Source organism: Scophthalmus maximus, chromosome 1 (genome assembly GCF_022379125.1).
Source record: "Scophthalmus maximus strain ysfricsl-2021 chromosome 1, ASM2237912v1, whole genome shotgun sequence".
In the NCBI taxonomy this organism is placed as follows: domain Eukaryota; kingdom Metazoa; phylum Chordata; class Actinopteri; order Pleuronectiformes; family Scophthalmidae; genus Scophthalmus; species Scophthalmus maximus.
Window position 1 is genome coordinate 11,144,657 of NC_061515.1, and position 20,344 is coordinate 11,165,000.

Genomic DNA, 20,344 nt, shown 5'->3' on the forward strand with positions numbered 1-20,344 from the left:
GTGTGTTTAGTATGTGTTGCATGCGGACACATTTTGTGTACTTGGACGGGTGTGCTCTGGTGTGACTCTAATAAGCACTATGTGTCAAGCCTAAGTGTGTGTAGCACCTAAATTACCCCCATATTACCGACAACAGCTGGAGCTCTTGGTTGGTCATTACTGTATGTAATTTTCCCCCACAATGCATCTGTGCTCCACCACCCTACACACTGCTAACTGGGCCTCCCTGCAAATATGCACACATAAATCTCTTCCCCCACGACCCAGGGTCGGCTTAATGAGAAGGAACTTTCCATTTAAGACTGGTCATTTAGTTACTGTTCCTCCTTCTCCACCACTCCTTCACTGCAATCAAAGAGCATCTGATCTTAAAAAAAAAATAAGATGGTTGTTTAAACCTGCAATAACGTTAGTGTAACGTGATGGTTTTTTTTGTCAACTTGGGGGGCAGCAGAAACAGGCTGGAAACAAAAATGGTGACATATTATCACCTTCAGTTAATGTGGTAAACATGTTAGCCATATATCTGGCTCTCTATCTCTGGTTTGCTGGTGCTGGGCAGCAACAAAACAGTCAAGTCGTGAACCCGTCAGCCAAAACATGTTTTTAAGGTTCATAGAGATGAGAACTGAATTGAAAATTGAGCTCATCATTGTTTGTTCATCATCACAAATGAACCATTTATACGTACAAGGAATGTGATCCATTGTATTGACATGCTAACAAGACTTAAGTGAGGTTCTGGAGGTATTTCCTTTTCTTTTCAACCCATTTCTTAAGTTGTGACTGCATTTCTAAAACAAATTGTATTTCTCCTTCTGTGAAAGACAAGACAAATATTATCTCATTAGGTTGTCTTGGGATAAAAAATATTGGACAGAAACATAAATATATATACCAATTGAACTAAATAAAAGGACTGATTTGCGTTCACATTATAGTATTTCTGGCTAACACCATTGCTTGGATTTGGAAAAAGAAGCACAATTCCTCCAGCTGTAACAAAGGCTTAAACTACCCATTGCCCATCAGACAGAATAGTTTTTCAACCAGACCGTCAAAGGTTTTTTTGAGGATTCTGGAAATACCCTCAGGAATGTGGTCAGTATTGTTAAAAAAGACCTGGGTTTTTCATAGATACTCTGGTAATTATTTTTCAGAAAACCCAGAACTTAACCCTGAAACTCATATGTAATGGTTATACACGAGAGGCACAAACTGGGGCCACCTCCCATCATGCTTCTCTCCGTCTGTCACCGCAGGGAAACAGCGGAAATGTAAAAAAATCTCTACCTCTCTGAAACACAAGAGTCTCAGACATCCCTAATTTCTAAGAGCTGCTGCTTGACAACTCTGCATGTGTGTGTGTCTGTCTCCTATGTCCTATCTGATTCCATAGCTCTAACCTAAACTCTATGGTGGTTTATTTAAATAAGCTGAGTTTTGTTTTTCAGAATTCCATAGTTTAGTGCTCTCTGTCAATTCGACCAAAACCCTTTTCCCCTTTTCACTCACTGCCAACACTCACACACTTCTGCATACACACGCACAGACACCATGGTGGCAACTAGCCGAGCACACTTCTCCAGTCCAAACAGTCCTTCAGCAGTTCCAGCCCCAATAAGTTAGAACTAACATTAGACTGTGGCGAAGCAGCGGGAGCCTTTAGACTCGCTCCCCCTCAACTAAACTCGCCCCCCGGTTGTTCAAAGCCAAGGGAACAATAATATAATCAAAATAGAATTATGCAGTTTCAAATTAATTGCACGGTCCCATAAATCTGAATTTCCAGGTTTTATGAGTAGGCCCTTTCAGTTATTGCATTAGACACAGAGACCATCAGACCTCTGCCGATGGCAGACGTCTAGAACACAGGGGTGAAATATTTGTCACATCTGTTAGTGGAAGCCTATACTTCATACGATACCGATTTATGATACAGTACAAGCAGTACGATCTCGGGTTCAGTGAAGCAGTGGGACTCATTAGTCTCATGTTTGTGTAAGACTTTGATCCTTAAGCTTTAATTCACCTGCAAACACACACACACACACCCACACACACAAACACAAATGTATTTTTCCATATTTGTGAGGACAGTCATTGACTCAATGCATTCCCTAACACTAACCTGAACCTAACTCTAACCTTCTCCTTCCCACAGCCCTGTGAGAATCAGCCAAAATGTCCTTACTCTGTAAGGTCTAGAACTCAAACTGGATGAGTTTTAACACAAAAAAGTGTGACTATATTAAGTTTAGTCAAAGACACCGCTTTCTTCTTTTTTTGGCTGATTTTTGATGCTATTGCCCCAAAAGCCAGTGCCAAACAGAGAAACACACAGCTGGGAAAAATTACAACAAATTGTGGACTGTGGTGAAGCACTAGAGGAACACTTTAATATAAAGTTATTGTGTTTAATTGACAGTGGTGCTCCAAAGTCAGCATCTGGCAGCTTGTTAATGCATCGTATCACGAAGTGCGCTCATTTCTTGCGCTATCTGGAAAGCATGATAGTTCAAAGATAAATATGTTTTCTTTTTTCTTTCCCAGTCTTGATGATTTTTTAAATTCTCTTTCAAACATTGTATAAATAATATAAACAGGCTAAAATAACTGCTGTCACGAGTAGAGAGTATAGACAATATCCAATTAGGATGATAGCTATGAGTTTCCAAAACCCAAATCTAAAATAAGGTAAAAACAAAACATTTAGAAGCACTGACTAAAAGTTTTTTTCCGCCCCAGATCTTTAAACTGACTTCGACGACAGTTATCTGCTCTGCCGAGTGTTTAAAGGTTTTGGCAGATGTTGTGAGGACGCCAGGCCATATTGCTTTTGGTTCGTGCACATATAGGTAAGGAGTTGCCAGTTAAACGAGAGGGTTAGATCTAAAACTTACCCATTGGGAATGTCTAGTATTTGTAAGACACTGAATAAGTATTTGTATATGTATTTGGGGTCACAGACTATCTGAGTATGCTTCTCTTACCAGGTAACCATGATGTCTGTCTGAGGCAGGTGACACTGTCGGTCATCAGGGTTGAGGATTCTGGGAGTCAGGGTCATTGCAGCTTCCACAGATACTACAGCTTGAGATCTACACAAACACACACACACACACACACACACACACACACACACACACACACACACACACACAAACACACACGCAATCTGAGATACAAGAATTTGGGAGTCTAAGAATTTCCGGTCAAGTCTCTTGAGAAGCTTTCCAAAAGAGACACAACACCTTGCTCACTCTTACCTGTACACCGACACCTCGCCTGCGCCGAACGCCCCCACGATCAGATCTGTGAGGGGAGAGGGACGGGCGTTAGAGCGAGCAACAGAGAGAGGAGGGAGACAGAGTGAAGGGAAATGGAGATTTTCAAAGAATGCAACAGATGGGACTGATTTCAAGGTCTCCGGCAATCTTCATCAAACACAGACTTCTCACATTTAATACACACGCATGCATGCACGCACGCACGCACGCTCTATGATACAGCATTAACATTATGATATCATCATGCTTTTCCTTACTATTCCTTTTACACATGATCCAGTTCAGACTAAATTAATGAACATAACGTGTTAACGTGTATGTTTGTGAGTTCATAATGCATGTGTGTGTGTGTGTATGTGTGTGTGTTCATTCACGTTGACGTGTGCTGCGAGACAGGGACCCCATGTTGCATTCCAGTGCCATTAAAAGAATTTAACATTACTCTAATCAAATTTGGCTAAACAACAACAATTCCCAACAGCCTGCATTGCAACACTCGGGTCCTATAATTGCAAGCAGCAATAGATCTCATCTATATGTGATTTTTTAATTTGTTTTCATGGCTTTTGTGATGAACACACACTTTTAATTGGGTCTCTGAGTTTGAAATAGAGCCGGTTATTTAATGGCTGCGGTCAGGGGACACATACCGATGAAAGCCACATGCATGCATGCACGCATGCACGCAAGCACACACACACACACACACACACACACACACACACACACACACACACACACACACACACACACACACACACACACACACACACACACCACACACACACACACACATACACACACTGAAGGAGACACATGCAGTCCATGAACACATACAAATGCTGATTAAAACAATGTGAAACTGAAGAGAGGCACTTAATGGAACCAGTGCCACATGAAGCCAAACTAAGTTGGCTAATCTTGAGAAAGAAAAAAATAACCTCATGCCGCTCAGTGAGAGGCAACTTTGGCTGCAAACAATTATCATTTTCATTAGAAATCGATCTGTTATCTTTTTTAATAAAATTGACCAATTAACACTGTATGAGAAGCGACAGTCAGTAAATGTTTGGCATTTTGAATTGATCACCAACAGCCTTGTCGATACATTTTCAGTTGATCTGCTGATTTTAAATCAACTTATCATTTTAGCACATTAGGCAACTGTAAATATGAAATGCTATTGTAACCCGGTTCAGGGAATATTGGCCTAAGATGGTGGAAGTGCACTGTAGTAGACTTTGCTTGTCATTTGCTGTGTCTCTCCTCCTCTGCATATGTAACAAGAAAGGGACTAATTGAATCTGAGAGAGGCACATCTGTTTCTGCCTTTGGCTGCAGTCACAGTCCCCCTGAAGCCACAACATTAAACATTTAGACCCTGGTCCCTCTTCCCCTTGGGGTGCGCTCTCTCGCTGCATGAGTGTGTGTGGCACCGTGTGTATGTCATGTCTAGAAAAGCCTACGATGAGAATGGACCCCAAGATGTGGGTTTTTGTGGGGCAGTTTGAGAGGTGCGTTAAAGGGGGAATGGGAGCGCATGAGAGGGAGGAGATTAGGGAAATGAAAGAAAGAAAAAACAAGGGCAGAGGATTGCAGATCTTGGCCTTTAAAACTGGAATCTGTGAAAGCCATCAGAAGCCAGGTGTATTCTCAGCAGAGGGGGAGAGAGGCAGAGAGGGACCACTTCACTCCCAATCCAAATTCCTCTGTTCATCCAGATATTGGAGTTGTGTAGCATGGAAATCTAACTCCATTCCTGCCACAACTATATGTGTGTGTGTGTGTTCAATACAGTGGCTTTGCTGCTTATCCCAAGTCTCGTGTTTGCTCTCAAAATCACTGCATTACACAAGACTGATTGGAGGATAGGGCACCTTTGGGGTTAAGTGAGTGTGTGTGTGTGTGTGTGTGTGTGCGCGCTCATGGATGCTCTGAGGGCTAAATCAAATAACTTGCCTGCCACTGTTGATTGGTTGCGTACATGCGAGACACACTGAACCATACCCCCACACACACAAATGGGCTGACAAACAAGCCTGTATACTCTGCTCACTGATGGCCGGTCTAGGTTTTGCAGGTATAGTGTTGGTAACTAAGCTGTTTTAGCTGATAGTGTCCGTGCTGGGCTGTGAAAACACAACCTCCACCCAGAGTTTAGACAGACTGTCAAGCTGTCACTGGCTGCCTGCCCCAACTGCCTGTTTGGCTGCAGGGAAAAGGTCTTGATGATGAAATGCCAAAGGTCAATGGCACTCAGAGGAAAAGGAGGTGGTCTTAAGAGAGAAAAAGGGAGCTTGTCCTAGTTCTTTGATGCATGTGCGGGATTATTATTAGGATATTCAATAACTTGCCAGCTATTATACATATTTTCAATACCCTGTGCACATGACATTACTGTAATGAAAAGTATAGTCTTCACAATGCAGACAAGGGGAATAGGCTGTTCCAATTTGTGGAGGATTTGGTTACACTCGGTACACTCGGGGGGTATAACTAGTGATGAGGGAACAAGATACTTCGTTCTTCTTCTTGTTTTAAAAACTTTTTTGACATTCTTTTTTTTAAGTTGTAAAAAGACAAAAGACGTCCAGACGGAGCTGAAAATAAATGGATTGTTGTGGAGCCCAGTAACACATTTTACACCTACTTACCAACCTAATGACCCCTCACCACCACACACATCCAAATCAATGACCCTACACGTCGCTGTGCCTGTTACTCTCTCGGTGTGATTGACAGGTAAAACATTGTCAGTTTTTGACCTTTGACCCCTTGGTTGAACCTAAAATGCACCCTGAGGCAATCTGATCCCCTACCAACACCCAGATACCCTGACCTCAACTCCAGCCGGCTTGGTGGCCTCCATTGCATCGGTAATAACACAAGTGCTTCCGTGTCATGCACACAACCAAAGTAGCACTCTTTCATTTGAATTAATTAAGCTTAATCTCGAGTGTAGGTGTCAGTAAGCCTCTCATTTAAAAACATTTTTTTTTTTTTACTTCTGCTTTTCATTTTGTTTCCCAGTGTAAGCTTAAAATAAAATGATCTTTGGAGAAAAAGTTCATTAAAGCTAAAAGCAGAGTTAATCATCCGCCTTCTCTCTCTTAGTGTTCCTGCAGTGGACTAACGACGTTGAACATTGACGGGAGCATATTGCAGCTCGAGCAGGCCTCCCAGACGCCTGTGCAGTCCTCTCATAATGCTGATCAAACATCGCTGGCTCCTTTGAACAGTGTGACTTTACTACCCCGCTAACGACACACCATGTGTGTATGTGTGTAACTTCCGTCAGCCAGCTCTCTAATGACAGATGGCACAAGCACTACACATTTGTGTGTGTGTGTGTGTGTGTGTGTGTGTGTGTGTGTGACTGTGTTGGTTGAGTGCTCTGCCACCCGTGAGCTTCTACTTCACTTCCTTCTCCCAAAGGGACTCCACCAACCTAAGTTTCAACCTGTAACCCCTGTGTGTATTTACTGTAATGCTTCTGATTCAGGATCTCTGATTTGCAGTGGTTCTGCACAAGGTCTAGCTTTGACCTGCAGAGCCTGGCACATGCTCAACAAACACACACTCTCTGGCTGCCAGTGAAACTGATCACAAGCCACACATGTGAACCTGTGTGTGTTCCATGTGCGTGTATTTCCCTTTATATCCTGTTTGTGGAATGAAGAAATCTGTTATTATAGCGAAATGAAAAGGAAAGGGGGTAACGTGAGTGGAGGCAAAAAAAGAGAAAAAGGTAAAAATAAACAAATTCTCATTTTCAGCCTAATCCGGTGAAGCACAAAGCTGGAGTAATTTTGAGAACAGAGCGGCTCCAAATTAGGGAGAAAATAAGGTAGTGAAACTGTGGTTTTACAGACCTGCTTCGTTTCAAATGCTTCTTTTCTTCTGAACTGAAAAACTCATGTATATAAACAACTTCTCCTATGATTGTAGTGAGGTTTCAGAAGGTGGAGGTGTCTGGTAAAGTAAGTAGGTTGCACATTAAGTAACGAGTTTCTACATGTAACTTGATTGAATGAGGCTTTGTTTGCTCACAGTTTTAAGGATATGGGCTGAGGTTTGACTGTCTGGCAGACTGAATGTGCAGCTAATGTGTACTTACACTTCTTCCAATCTCGTGTTTTCACTCCTTCTTGAGTATTGAAAATCCCCAAAGAATGGATGCGGCAGCAGTTCATTGGCACTCATCCCTATACCCCCTTCTTCTGACTGATGACTTTACCAGAGGAGGAAAGCAATACGGGAGAACATTGGTACGGTAGTGGAGGAGTGCATGGGGGGAACGATGAAATGTGGAGGTCAAGAATGAAGAGGAGGTGGGAGGAAAGTGGAGAAGTGAAGGAATGCAATTCTGACAACGAATTTTGATCATAACGCAGGGAGGAGAGTAGAGAAGAGAAGAAACTTGCCGAGTGCGAGTATTTACCAGGATACTGATTGTTGTCCAGGTCTTGGCCTCCTCTTATAGTGAATCCGAATCCCGGGACGCTGCCACTGGGGGTCCAGGCGGCTCTCAGCTCTTGGCTCAGCATCAAGCCTTGCGTGGACACGTCTCTGTTACCGTTGAAGATCAATACTCTGCCTCCCCGCTCGTCGCCTCCGAATGGACAGCCCACCGCCATGTCTATGGGATGACACACATGTATGTTTTAGACATCAGCAGGGTTAAGGCCCCTTTGAGACAGGAGCTGAGGAAAACATACAGGTAGTCGGAAAAGAGCTTGACCTTCCTTTGACTGCAATGGGGACCATGGCCACTTTTTCTTTTTTTTTTTAAATTCCATTAATTGTACTCAACTTTTTATCTTGATTTTCTTTCAGGGCATTGTTGAGGTCATTGCTCTTATTCTTGATTGCTTTGTGTTGCGCTCTGTAAGGACAATATGTGGTTGAATACCAGCCTAAAGGCACAAGGTTGAGGCTGTGGGAAGGCTAAGAGATTAGCATGTTTGAGTCTTAAAGGAATAGTTCCACACTTTTGGAAATATGCATATTCACCGTCTTGCCAAGTGTAAAAATCACACGTTGCAGTGTTACAGGGATTATGATGGACATCTGGTAACGTCTAATAGGTGCATGGTCAGCCGCGCAGTGGACATGCTCTCAGTCAGACCCCCACTCCCCACACCCACCCAGTTTCCCGGCTTCAGTCTCCGTACTAAGCTATATGCTAACCAGCTGGTGGAGGTTGCTTCCTATTTACTGTAAAGATATGTACCGTGTAGACAAATAAGCGTTTGTCAAACTGTTCCTTTAACAATTCCTTCAGACACGCAGTATACGTAGAAACACTTGCAGTAAGTCAAAGATTCACTATAATACAAGTGAGTATTTTAACCTCTAAACGTCCATGCAATGCACTGTCCCCTATCGCTCGGTAGTGTAACTGTCCAAACACCTCTAGACATCCTGTTTGTCTCCGGACCCCCTCTCTCTCAGCCTAAACAACTAGTTCCACATGAAGCAGATTGTGGGGTAGAAAGGGTAAATGCAACCATGTGTGTATGCAAGTGTATGAGCACGTGTGTGTGCGCCTATGTCTGCAAGCCTGTCTATGCGTGGGTATGTATACATAACTGAATAGCCGTGAAAAAAAAAAACAACAACCTCTTACCAAAGAGAAAAAAGTCTTCAAATAATGTGAAAGTAACTCACAGGCATTGCTCAACAACATCCCACACAACGCAGACATCCACAGTGGAACACCCACTACGATAACTGGGACCAAAACTAAAGGAGATTGCTACTCACAGACAAAAACAGACCGGCGCTCTGCCTGTGATGCGGACAGCGTTTTGGTTGATAAAAATTAAAAAACAAAGAGAGCCACATTCCAAAATATATTCGCTAAATTGCAAGGTTTCAACAGCTTACGCTCGACAAAGCCATGAAGATGAGAGGAGAAGGGGAATGGTTCTGCTTTTACGAATCATTTTAGAAATTGAGTGATGAGGCCTCTGCCATGGAACGATAGAGAGGTTCCATATAATCACACGGAGAAAAGGGATCTGTCAGTGATTATACATACACTCACGATGACACAGGTGTACTTGAAGACATAAGTTTGACATTAGCAAAAGTAATTTGCTGACAGCCATGGTCGCAATGTTTCCGTTGCGACCTTATGTATGTAATGCAGATTACTGAAATCATGCACAGACATGGACATGTAGTCATCAGATTAAATCAACAAGTCTTTTTCTCTGTATGTCACTGCAGCTGGCAGAGGGGCTCCATCCCCTCTCAGGCCACGTCACCACCCCTCAGAGACTGTCACATCCTGAGACAGCCTGCTGTGATTTATGTTCCTGGCCGGAGAGAAAGCTTCAGTATTGATCCAGTGGTTATTGATCCGATGGTTAACGGGTTTAAAAGGTTGGGGGACACATTAACACATGCTGTCCATGAATAATGAAATATAAATCAGTGGGGTTTTACCACACTATAGGGCCAGATGTGTATCAATTAATTCATTTTTAGGTCTGCAGGCTTTCAGGCCTTAGCGTCATGGAGCATTTGGGCTGCAGACTGCCTGATTTCTCTGTGTACAGCATGCACATGCATCCGTGTGCCTTTGTCCAATCAATGTGAGGATAAAACAAACACATTGAAGAGGAATCAACTCTGGGCAGCCGGACAGAAACTCACAGATGATTTTATCTCAGGGCACATCTGGTGAGTTAAAAATAACTCCAACACACATGTTTAAACACACATGGCCTTAACCCCTGATCAGCGCCGGCGGAAACAAGTTCACCCGGACAACTTTTCATCGCCACACTTCCTGATTGGCTGAAGCGCTTGAAGCTTTCTCAAGCTGCTGCATCTGACAGGATTTCCTCAGTCGGAGACAAAACACAGAAAAGAGATTTGTCTGCCAACATGTTTACCTGAAAGCATCATCCCCATGTATGAAGAAAAGCACAGGGGAAAGTAATTAATGTGCTGATAAATGAAGGGATTTTGTTTAATTTCCTCATCTCAACGACTTATCAGGGTCAATTTCCTTCATATATTTTCTCTGCTTCCTTCTCTCCCAATCTCTGTCTTTCATCCTCAACATACCATTGTATCCATCTTGGTTGATGTCCCCCAGGGGCGCTATGGCTGTGCCAAAACGTCCGAAGATGTGTGTGCCGGTGAGGGCAACAGGACTGGAGAATGTGAGCGGTGCAATCTGCAGGTACAAGTAAACCCTCCCCACCTCCCTGGGCTTGCTCTCCATCTCTCTCTCCATGTAGAGGGGTGCTCCAACCAGCACATCGTCCATCCTGGGGACACAAAGTGCAGTTTCGTTCCTCAGGTAAAGACACGGCAAGTACATGTGTCTAGAGTGACAAGTTGTTTTTTCTATTTACCCATCTCCATTCAGGTCAGTGACAGCCACCGAGTAGCCAAAATAGGAGGCCATCTGAGGGACAGACGAGAAAGGAAAATGACTATTAACCATAAATCCAATGCTGTTACATGATTTTCATCTAACTCAACTGAAATTCAAATTGAATTTTTTTTTTTAAATATTCACATCAGCGAGTGATGACTGTAGTGTATTTGAAGCTATACGACAGACTTTGAAAAATGATGTGCAGAATGTTAATGCTCCTACTGTACCTGTTCCCCAGTAAAATTATGGATGAAGGTCAGATTGGTGGAGTTGATCATTACCACCTAAAACCAGCAGATAGACTGTCAATACACTAAAGCACAAGCACAATCCTCAAGAGACTTGTATCACACCGGGCAAAAACATGGCCAAGCAGTCTGACAAACAGGCTCATGAAGAATGCTGGCAAAAACAAACAAAAAAATCAGCAAACCGCATAAAGAAAGCTTTTACTCAAATGAAACCCCTTTCTTTTAACCCTCCCACCCTCCCCCACCACCATCCTCTTTGTGCCTTTACCATTTTCCCCTCATCTTTTCCTCCTTCCCCCCATCCTAACCCGGGTCGTGGGGAAGGACGGAGGGGGGAAGGCTGAGAATTCCTTCATAAGACCTAAAATAACAACCACATGGAGACAGCCGGGGGGCTACACGTACACACTCACATGCTCAAACGCACACACCCACACACACATGCAGAAGGATACACGTTGACCCAATCACAGATGTCTCAAAGACATACTAAACGGGGATAGACTTACGAACACAGACAGATGATGATGTGTAAACACAAATATTGAATCACTTGCTCCGATGTCATCTTTCGTGCACTCTGAGTTGTCAGATTGGTCTCAGAAGGAACCTGATCGCAGTTGACAGCAACTCCAGTGCCTCTAATGTGGCCAACCTGCATCCGCTATAACACGACTCCAACAGTGAGCTACAGGCCCGAATCTACACGACGGTCAGAGTGCACAGTCGGTACAGGAAGGAGCGTTCTTGCACCAGCTACAGTCAGTCCAGACGTTAAACACACACTGTTGCAGTGTCTGTGTGTGCGTGCATTGCGGTGAGTCCTGCGGTTGCACTGCAGGTTAGTGTTAGGGGTCATGTGTGTGTGGAGAAGGGTTAGTGGGGTTAGGTGGGGTCACCCCCCTCCACATGAAGCGGAAGCTGTGTGTCATTAGGGAGGACTGACACAGTCAGCCCTGGGGACAAATTCCCATAAGCTAACACAAGACACACTGCAGTATATGCATAGAGGCACAGTATTTTTTCAAATCCATGTAGATGCATGCATTTGTGATCTGTACAGTATGGGCTGTTATCCCATGAGAGATCTGAGAGACTAAGAGAAGTCAAACAGATGAAGCTCAGAGACTTTGGTGTGTCTGTCCATGAAAGCTTACACATGCCCCTGCACTTATTACTGTATGTCACAGTATGCAGACATTTAGACAAACACATTGACAAGATACCAGGTTTGTCTATACAACAGAGACAACAAAGAGTCATTGAAGGCATGGACATGTTTCTTTTCCAAAGAAGTTCCCCATTTAAGTGTTTTGATGATGATCACATCGGTTCCACAATCTCCCATCGGTGTTTAACTGGGTTTGAGATCTGGAGACTGTTTTTTCTACATTTCCTAAATTTCAAACCATTCATTGATCATTTGTGCATTGGAAGGACAAATGAATATTTGTTATGTATTAATCTGAAGCAATGCCGTTGTTGCTGAATGACCCAATACGTGTCTTTTTCTGACTCTATGAATCTGTGGGCCTTTTGTCAAATCTGCTCGTCTGCACATACTCACATATCCAAAGTTCTGTGCTCCTCTTGGGACTCCAGCTATCAGCTCTGGAAAACATTAAAAACAATTAAAAGACTTAAATTAGCGGTTCTAACAGAGAAAGAAAGGGCCCGACAGAGGTTTGACGAAGGCCTAAAAACCCTTACACCCCCTATGCACCCCGCTCCCATCTGAACATCTGAGTGCTCAGGCACTACTTGTGTATTGATTGATGAGTGAGGCGCTGCAGACTTATAGGGACGATCTGAGGGTCCCACACAGAGAGAGAAGACAGAGACCCCCCTTCCTGCCCTTCAGCTTGCGCCATCAGGCTCCACCACGAGCCTATAAACCAGTAATTCCCAGCTCCATCTTCACTCAGAGCACCCAGTTACAACCAGTTCCCCGGTCGGGAGATTGTTTGGGGAAACAAGACCACAACAAGTTTTGTACCACAACACAAGACAACACATCAACAGGCATGTGTAACCTCTTAAGGCTCACTTTAAGACCCTCTGACATGTGTTGTGCCGGAGGGGGGTTCAGGGACTTTGCGGGGTTGCTATGGGGGTATGTCAGAGTAATGTTGTCCCATAAAGATCCCACCAAATGGTGATTAGCCAAGAGACTCCGATAGACAGGAAATGATGAATGGGAAGCTGAAGGGGGGTCTCCGAAATAAGTGTGTGATGACACAGTGTTTGAAGAGGAAGCCATAAGAAATGTTTAAAACTGATGCTGCATGACTGTGGTTGACTTTTTTCCCTCAGTATCTTTTATAATAACAGAGCTGCGCTTTTTGTTGAAGTGCTTGTGTGTTTCATTTGTAGTGCTGACAAACTGGTGGCATGGGAAAGAACTTCATCAGCACCTGACTCAAAATGCTGCACCAAAAGATTACTATTTTACATTTTCTAATGATCTAAGGTTCTATGAATTTGATCAGTACATACTTGAAAAAGATCGAAAGATTAACTCAAAGGCATTTTTTCCCATCTGCTGATCTTTAATAAGATTATACCGTGAGGTGCGCCTGTCTCTCTTTCCACTTAATATTTCAAGTCGAGAGGTGACTCTGGACCCACTCTAGACCTGAAGACGTCTGCGTCTGCCACTAATCATTCTAATCAGGCAAAATGGAGGACAGGAAATCCCTTTATCAGTGGTTCCTGAAGTCCAGTCCCCTCCGGGTCGTGACCTAGACATAGAGAGACAGTTCTCATGACTGCCTCTGAGTTCACACCGAGACACTGTCACCCAGCTGTCCACTCCCTATCGTTCACCCTATCAGGCCGTTCACATTGTTCCCAGCATCCAGCCTCGCAGTGGCAAGTACGCCTCGTTTCAGATGGTGTTGCGGGTTGGCTGCTGATGTTGTAAATGAGGGATTCCTTTGGTGCTGCATGTGGTTAGTTGCAATGAATTTCTCGGCTTTCTCACCTTGTTCAGAGTCTCCTGTAAACTCCCCCACTGCCACAGAGTAACCTAGAGAGAGAGAGAGAGAGAGAGATCAGTTGCACACAACATAGTGGTTTGCGGTTAATGTTCAGTTATGATTATTATTCAAAAGTGACGGTGCATGAGTTTGTTAAATGCATGTTACCAAGGTAGCTGTCATCGTGTGTGTCCTCGGCCGCTCGAGTGTGTTTCTCTCCTGGAACCTTTCTAAGGATTGCCTTCAAAGAGTAGCCATTCAGTATCTCAGCTATCCCTGCTGTCATCACCTGACCTGCACACACACACACACACACACACACACACACACACACACACACACACACACACACACACACACACACACAAAGAGAGAGATAAACAAGCGCCCAGGGCGAGACAGTCACATCTGCTCATGGACAGCGGTTTCAGCTCGGACCCCATGAAGCGAGCACCGCTGCCCGCTGCTAAAGAAACCTGCTGGAGCTGGACTGCTTGCTCCACATGAAGGATGCAAGCAGCTAACGACACATCATCCACAAGTCCTCCCCGAGGACAGCTAACACACATCATTGGCAGGGGAATCGCTGGACAAATACTCGAACGTTACTACAAAAACCCTATAAGAAATGTTTTCCTGTCCTCTCCACAGAGAGGAATCTGAATTATAGGTGTCCGCACACAAACAACACCCTTCCTTTGCCGTTGAACAAGAGGTCAGACAAACAAATGATTTTTATCTATGGCCGCCCTCAACCTTCCATAAATCCTCCTTAATGTGTGAGTGTGTGTGTGCGTGCGTGCGCACTGACGTCGGGAAAATGTGCCCTCTTAACCCTCCCTCCAGCTCCTCTCCCACACTCTCTCTCTCTCTTAAACTGTCACACTGAGCTACGAGTTCCTCCCTCAGCATCTCACTTTATCAACTCATTATAAAACTCCAATCTGATTAATGAGACACCATGTTACAAACTGTTAACACAAAGGCATAAGTCACTGTTGCTAATTTGAAGTGTCCTTTACGCCCAGAGATAACAAGATTGTATATAAAAGAGTTTTTTTTATGATAACTCAGGCTGAAGGCTGAAGATAATCGTGGTATATTAGAGGCCATAAAATCCAGGCTGAGTGCTCTTATAAACATTGGGAGGAAGTTTTTTAACTGGAGGCAGCCAGCCTTGCCACGCTGAGGGATCGGAGAGGGAGCAGTCCATTAGGCTGTCTGCGATGCCTGGCGAGCGCCGTCTTGTATGCTGGAACATTCTCTACTTAACCATATTTAGAAGCGGCATCGATGGCAAACAATAACACTAGAGCATAAAAATAGGTGTGTACGTTTTTAAAATAACAATCGATGAGCTACTTCCATCGTTTGTCTTTGTCTTATTTCTTTTTGGCCTCTCTGTGAAAAAGAATGAAGTGCGGTGGAGTGACAGAACAGGGGGTCCCAGAGAAAGAAAAGTGGAAGGAGGGAAGTGAGGGCGTGCAACTGATCAATAACTGTCCCCCTGCTCCTCACGAAGAGCTGCAGAGCTAAGTTAAGTCTCCTGTGAATCAGGATGAGGGAAGAGGAAAGGACACATACACACTCTGGCGCACACCTGGAGTCGTGGGAGTAGCGTTATCCTTCAACAGCTGACCTCTGGCACACTCGATCTGTGTCCACACCTATTAAGACACTTCATCCCTCTGCTTAGACTGGCTGACCTCAGTGCTGCTTTTGTCAAGCAGAAGGTCCATCTTTTTTTCTGACGCTCTAGCGTTCACCCTAACATCTCAACTGTCTCCCGCTCCACTTCAACATGTTTCTATCATCTCCCTAATGATCCTCTGTTACTCCCGCTGCCCCCTCAACAGCCAAAAAACTTCTCTCCATCCTCTCAACCCTGTCGCCTGCCCATGAGGGTCTTCCTCTCTCCTTGACGCTTTTTCTAAGGCCCTCTGTGCTTTATCACGGGGCAAAGGGGCAGTTCCTCCACACTCCATTACCCCCCGATCAGCTCATTAGAGAGCACAAACACCCACTTCCTGTTACACTAGAGAGAGGCATGAAGTCAAAGACCAAGGGGGGGGGATTTACAGAAAAGAGAAAGAGACACATTCTTTCCACCTTGTCCTATGCAAGACGGTAATGAAATAGCAAAATGTGGTAAGCGTTTCAGTGTGGATGTGTGTGTGTATGTGGGCCCTCCTGACTGTTAAACTAATCTCCATTCTTTTCTCTCATTTGAACACATTCCCACCATGATATCATCGCAGAAGAGGGACGAAACGCAGGTTTACACGCTGCTATTGCAGTTACCTTGCCAGTAGAAGCTTCCAGGTCCTCCTACCACCAGCCTTCCTTCCTGGAATAAATACAATTACTTCGGGTGAGTCATGTGACAGACATTTGTCAGTGAGTTTGTGCAGAGGGGGATATATCACACGTGTAGCTGTGTGTGTGTGTGTGTGTGTGTGTGTGTGGGTGTGTGTGAGCACATATGATTTCTGCTGCCATGCCAGTTGACATCCTTCGTAGAATGACAGCTTCCTGTACAGGAGGGTAGGATCGGACCATGAAACATAGGTCAAGGTTCACATTGACTATACACCGAAAGAATGCGTAAGGATAAGCGTGTGTGTGTTTTGTCTATTGTGTTCAGAGGCGATGGGTCACGTCAGGAGTGGAGGCTCCTCTTGGGACAAGCTTGCTCTCATCTTCCCCATGTCCATAAATCACTGGAGGGAGTGTTTTCAAGAAAACCACTCTGCATGAGACGGGACAAGATGTGGGGAGGGGGGTGTCATGGTGATAATGTACGATTGTTGCTGCAGTCTTTACCTTGGTGAAATCCACACTGAAGCCAGCCTGGCAGAACCCCTGCCCCTCTGGGTCTGGATCACCTGGAAACCGCAGAGTGAAACTAGTCACTAGAACCAACACCGGTTTCCTTGAGCAAAGCACTCATCTAACCGCTCACAGAGAAGAACCCCTAGAACAACTATAGACAAATTGGAGAAATGAAGGAACGCCTATGACAGTTGACATCAAGTGCACCGAGGTGCTGCTTCTGTTTAAATAACTGCATCTAACTGAGCACGAACAAAAAAAAATCCCCAAACTTATGTACGTAATGAATTGTTCTCCATTTCAGAGGCACCCTGAGGTGAAGTTTAATGATGTGAAACTACTCACGCGTGTGTATAAACACAGTGTGAGTTATAGCGGTAGTCTGAGGGGTTGCTGGAGACAGAAAATTCCTACTCAGACATATGATAAAGAAATCATTCCTTGGCAGCATTATATTCCCCCTGAGAACAATTGAGTTTCAATGTGATTATTCTAACCTTGATTAGTCAGCGCTGACAAAAACATAAGAATTCTGGTCTTCAACGTCCTTTAACCAGTTACTACAGGGATTGGAAGTATGCATTTGTGTGTGTGTGTGTGTGTGTGAGAGTAAGAGAGTGAATACTGAGGGATTTTCATGCAAAGCCGATGATGGGGTGGATGATAAGGGCTGTGTTTGATCTGTTGTTTATGATGTGCTACCCGATAGCCTCTGTTTCTCCTTATCACAGGAGGTCACAGGAAGAAAGTGGGAAAGAAAGAAAGAAAATGGAGATAAAGGCATGGTGGTGGGAGCAAGTCAGGGAAACCCCGTGAAACCCATTTATAGAATGAGTCACACAAAGAAGAGGACACAGAGAGAAAGCGATAGACTGTCGGAGAGACGGCTTATTTTCAGGTTGGTGTGGTAAAAATCTGTCTGATTGGTTTTTATAGGCTGACATGAAAATTGGCGTAGTGTACTTGAGCTTTAGGTCCTATTATGACATACAACACTGATGGATGATACAGTATAGAAGGAACATATCTTCATTTTTTTTAACTAGTTAATTTGTGTTCATACTGAAAGAGAGCGAGAGAGAGAGAGCGAGAGAGAGAAAGAGAGATGATGGATGACGGAAAGCAATAAAAGGGAGATATGTGCCGTTGGAGACGGGGCTGCAGAGTGACTCACTGGTCCTGCATGGTGAATACTCTGCGTAGGCGCTGAAGTTCTGGACGGCCACATAGCAAGTCCCCACAGGTTCCTTCTCCCCACTCAGCTTCACCGTCCGCCAGTGGTAGAGAGGAGCACATGCCTACACAGCAAATAATACTCTGATTCCCATTTTAAGAAATACTCCCATAAAGGGCCACTAAAATAAAAGTCTTTAAAGAAATAACAGGGAAAAAATAGTGTGTTTCGGCATCAGGTCCACTCACCACCACTTTTCCTTTGTGTGTCCTGACTGATGCTCCAAACCACTGGTGCGATTTAAACTCCACAGGCTCTCTGGTGCCGTTAACCTTCATCATCCTGTTATCTGGACAGACACAGAGACAGAGACAGACAGAGACAGAGACAGAGAGGGAGGAAATGGCAAGGGCATGAAAAATGAGAATAAAGGAGACTCTTCATAATGGTCCCAGTAGCAGCTGATATTAACCGTGGTAATGTGGATCGAGGCCTTTAACTCTGACTGTGCGGTTGGAAAACATTTGTCCCTTAAGCAAGAACAAACAGAAACATCTTTAAAAAGCCTGTAACAAACATTCAAACACCATTTGCCCCCCGGAAACAGCAAGCCTGTGTGTGTGTGTGTGTGTGTGTGTCTTTGCTCTATTGTACATATTTTCCAGTGTTATTTTATTAAAGACCAGCTGGGTCTCCACCTCATTAAACACCTTCTCTTTTTTGGCATATGCACACACACACACACACACACACACACACACACACACACACACACACACACACACACACACGCGCACACACACACACACACACACACACACACACACACACAGGAATACAGTTTCCGCATTAAAGCAGGTGTACAGTAGGTGTTTGTTGACATTACTTGGAAAACAGTAAGCATGCTAAATCAACTTTTTTCTGCAAAGAACTTTAAACACCTTGTCTTACTCGACAAATCTGTATCATATCCAAGCAGATTTAATTTTAATACATTTGTACGAGTAGAACACAGACACAAGAGCAGTAAAGTATTCTGCTTTCCTAAGTTTCTCCACTCCAGTTATAGACACGCAATTTATCACTAATCTGTCACACTATCACCGTATCAGCCCCCCACTCTACACTGGCATGAATTACAACATCTGCCTAACATCACTGAAGCCATGCACACGCACACACTCATTCCAACACACACACACACACACGCACACACACACACACACACACACACACACACACACACACACATAATCAGGCACATGTGAAACTGACCGATATTACCCAGTACAGTACACACAGATGTTCACCACGTGTGGATATTTTGTACCCTGTGCATGAGTGTGTGCGCGTGTCAGTCTGATTGTACCCGTAATAAAGGATCTGTAACTCTATAAATATCCACCACGGCCACTGTCATCAATAACTTGTGCATTCCCACCACTAAGAGAGAAAAGATAAATGTGTGTGCACATATCTGGGCACACATTTACTCCTCCACGTTGATTCTTCTTTCCTAAAAGCCTGAAATTTCCCCCAAAACACTTCACACTAAAAAAAAAAGACCTATAATTAACTTGAGGGAGAACCAACAAAACTATCCTAGCTTTGGAGCTTTACCCTCATCTGCACGGAGCCTTGTTTTATAAAGCACAGGCAGAACACTGATGTCAGCCAACCCGCTATCAGCTGTTTAATTCGGGTGGCAGAGTGATACATCAGCTGATTGGAGAGCAGCTGACAAGTAGCAGCCAAACATATTCATAAATGTGTATAGCACAACAGTCCTCTGCTGATATCCTCATATAAGTATCACTTGCTGCTAAAGCTCCATCCTCAACTGAGGCTTTTCCCCGTAAGGCGTTGAAGATTTTCTTGGAAAAAAATCGAACTTTCCCGTTAAAACTTTGTCGTCTGTCTCCCCTCAAAGAGCAGAGCCCCTCCCGCCAAGTCTTTACAATAAAAAGGTCGGTTCTGTCTTTCCCCTGGTTTGAGGTAAAGACAGAAGCAAAGAGAGAGGGACTGAGAGGTAAAGACTGATGGAGAACGAGGGGGTGTAGGATGGGGGATACATTTTCAAGATCTAATAAAAAGCAGACCTCACCCAATCCCCTTTCTTCCGAAGGGGGACTAAATTCCCATGTGCATACAAGCCCCCCCCCCTCTTTTTCACTTGTTCTCTCTCTCTTCCTCTTGCATCAGAGACATTAGGTACACAAACAAACTCTGATTGGACACTTTGCAGTGATGATAATATATTGAAGACCCATGATGTGCGCTTGCACCAGCAAAAACCCGCCAGCATGCACCTTTTTGTTAGACGTAGCTGATGAGACCCATATGTCTTATCTCTCTTTTTCATGCAACAGCACATGTTGCCAACTCATTTAAACACAGATACACACACACACACACACACA

The 20,344-nt window shown here is 44.2% G+C and overlaps 1 protein-coding gene across 1 annotated transcript in view; it reads right to left on the reverse strand.

Annotated features, from left to right (window-relative positions):
- The window catches only part of itga8 (integrin, alpha 8), a 35,972-nt gene that overhangs the window by 14,649 nt on the left and 979 nt on the right, over nucleotides 1-20,344 (reverse strand). The window contains exons 3-15 of the mRNA XM_035627832.2: nucleotides 18,173-18,273; nucleotides 17,925-18,048; nucleotides 16,742-16,803; nucleotides 16,220-16,265; nucleotides 14,087-14,212; nucleotides 13,924-13,968; nucleotides 12,508-12,551; nucleotides 10,917-10,973; nucleotides 10,664-10,716; nucleotides 10,371-10,576; nucleotides 7,732-7,929; nucleotides 3,270-3,315; nucleotides 2,994-3,101 (exon numbers count right to left, since the gene is read on the reverse strand). Coding sequence (XP_035483725.2) covers nucleotides 2,994-3,101; nucleotides 3,270-3,315; nucleotides 7,732-7,929; nucleotides 10,371-10,576; nucleotides 10,664-10,716; nucleotides 10,917-10,973; nucleotides 12,508-12,551; nucleotides 13,924-13,968; nucleotides 14,087-14,212; nucleotides 16,220-16,265; nucleotides 16,742-16,803; nucleotides 17,925-18,048; nucleotides 18,173-18,273 — 1,216 coding nt within the window. The remainder of the gene's footprint in view (nucleotides 1-2,993; nucleotides 3,102-3,269; nucleotides 3,316-7,731; nucleotides 7,930-10,370; nucleotides 10,577-10,663; nucleotides 10,717-10,916; nucleotides 10,974-12,507; nucleotides 12,552-13,923; nucleotides 13,969-14,086; nucleotides 14,213-16,219; nucleotides 16,266-16,741; nucleotides 16,804-17,924; nucleotides 18,049-18,172; nucleotides 18,274-20,344) is intronic.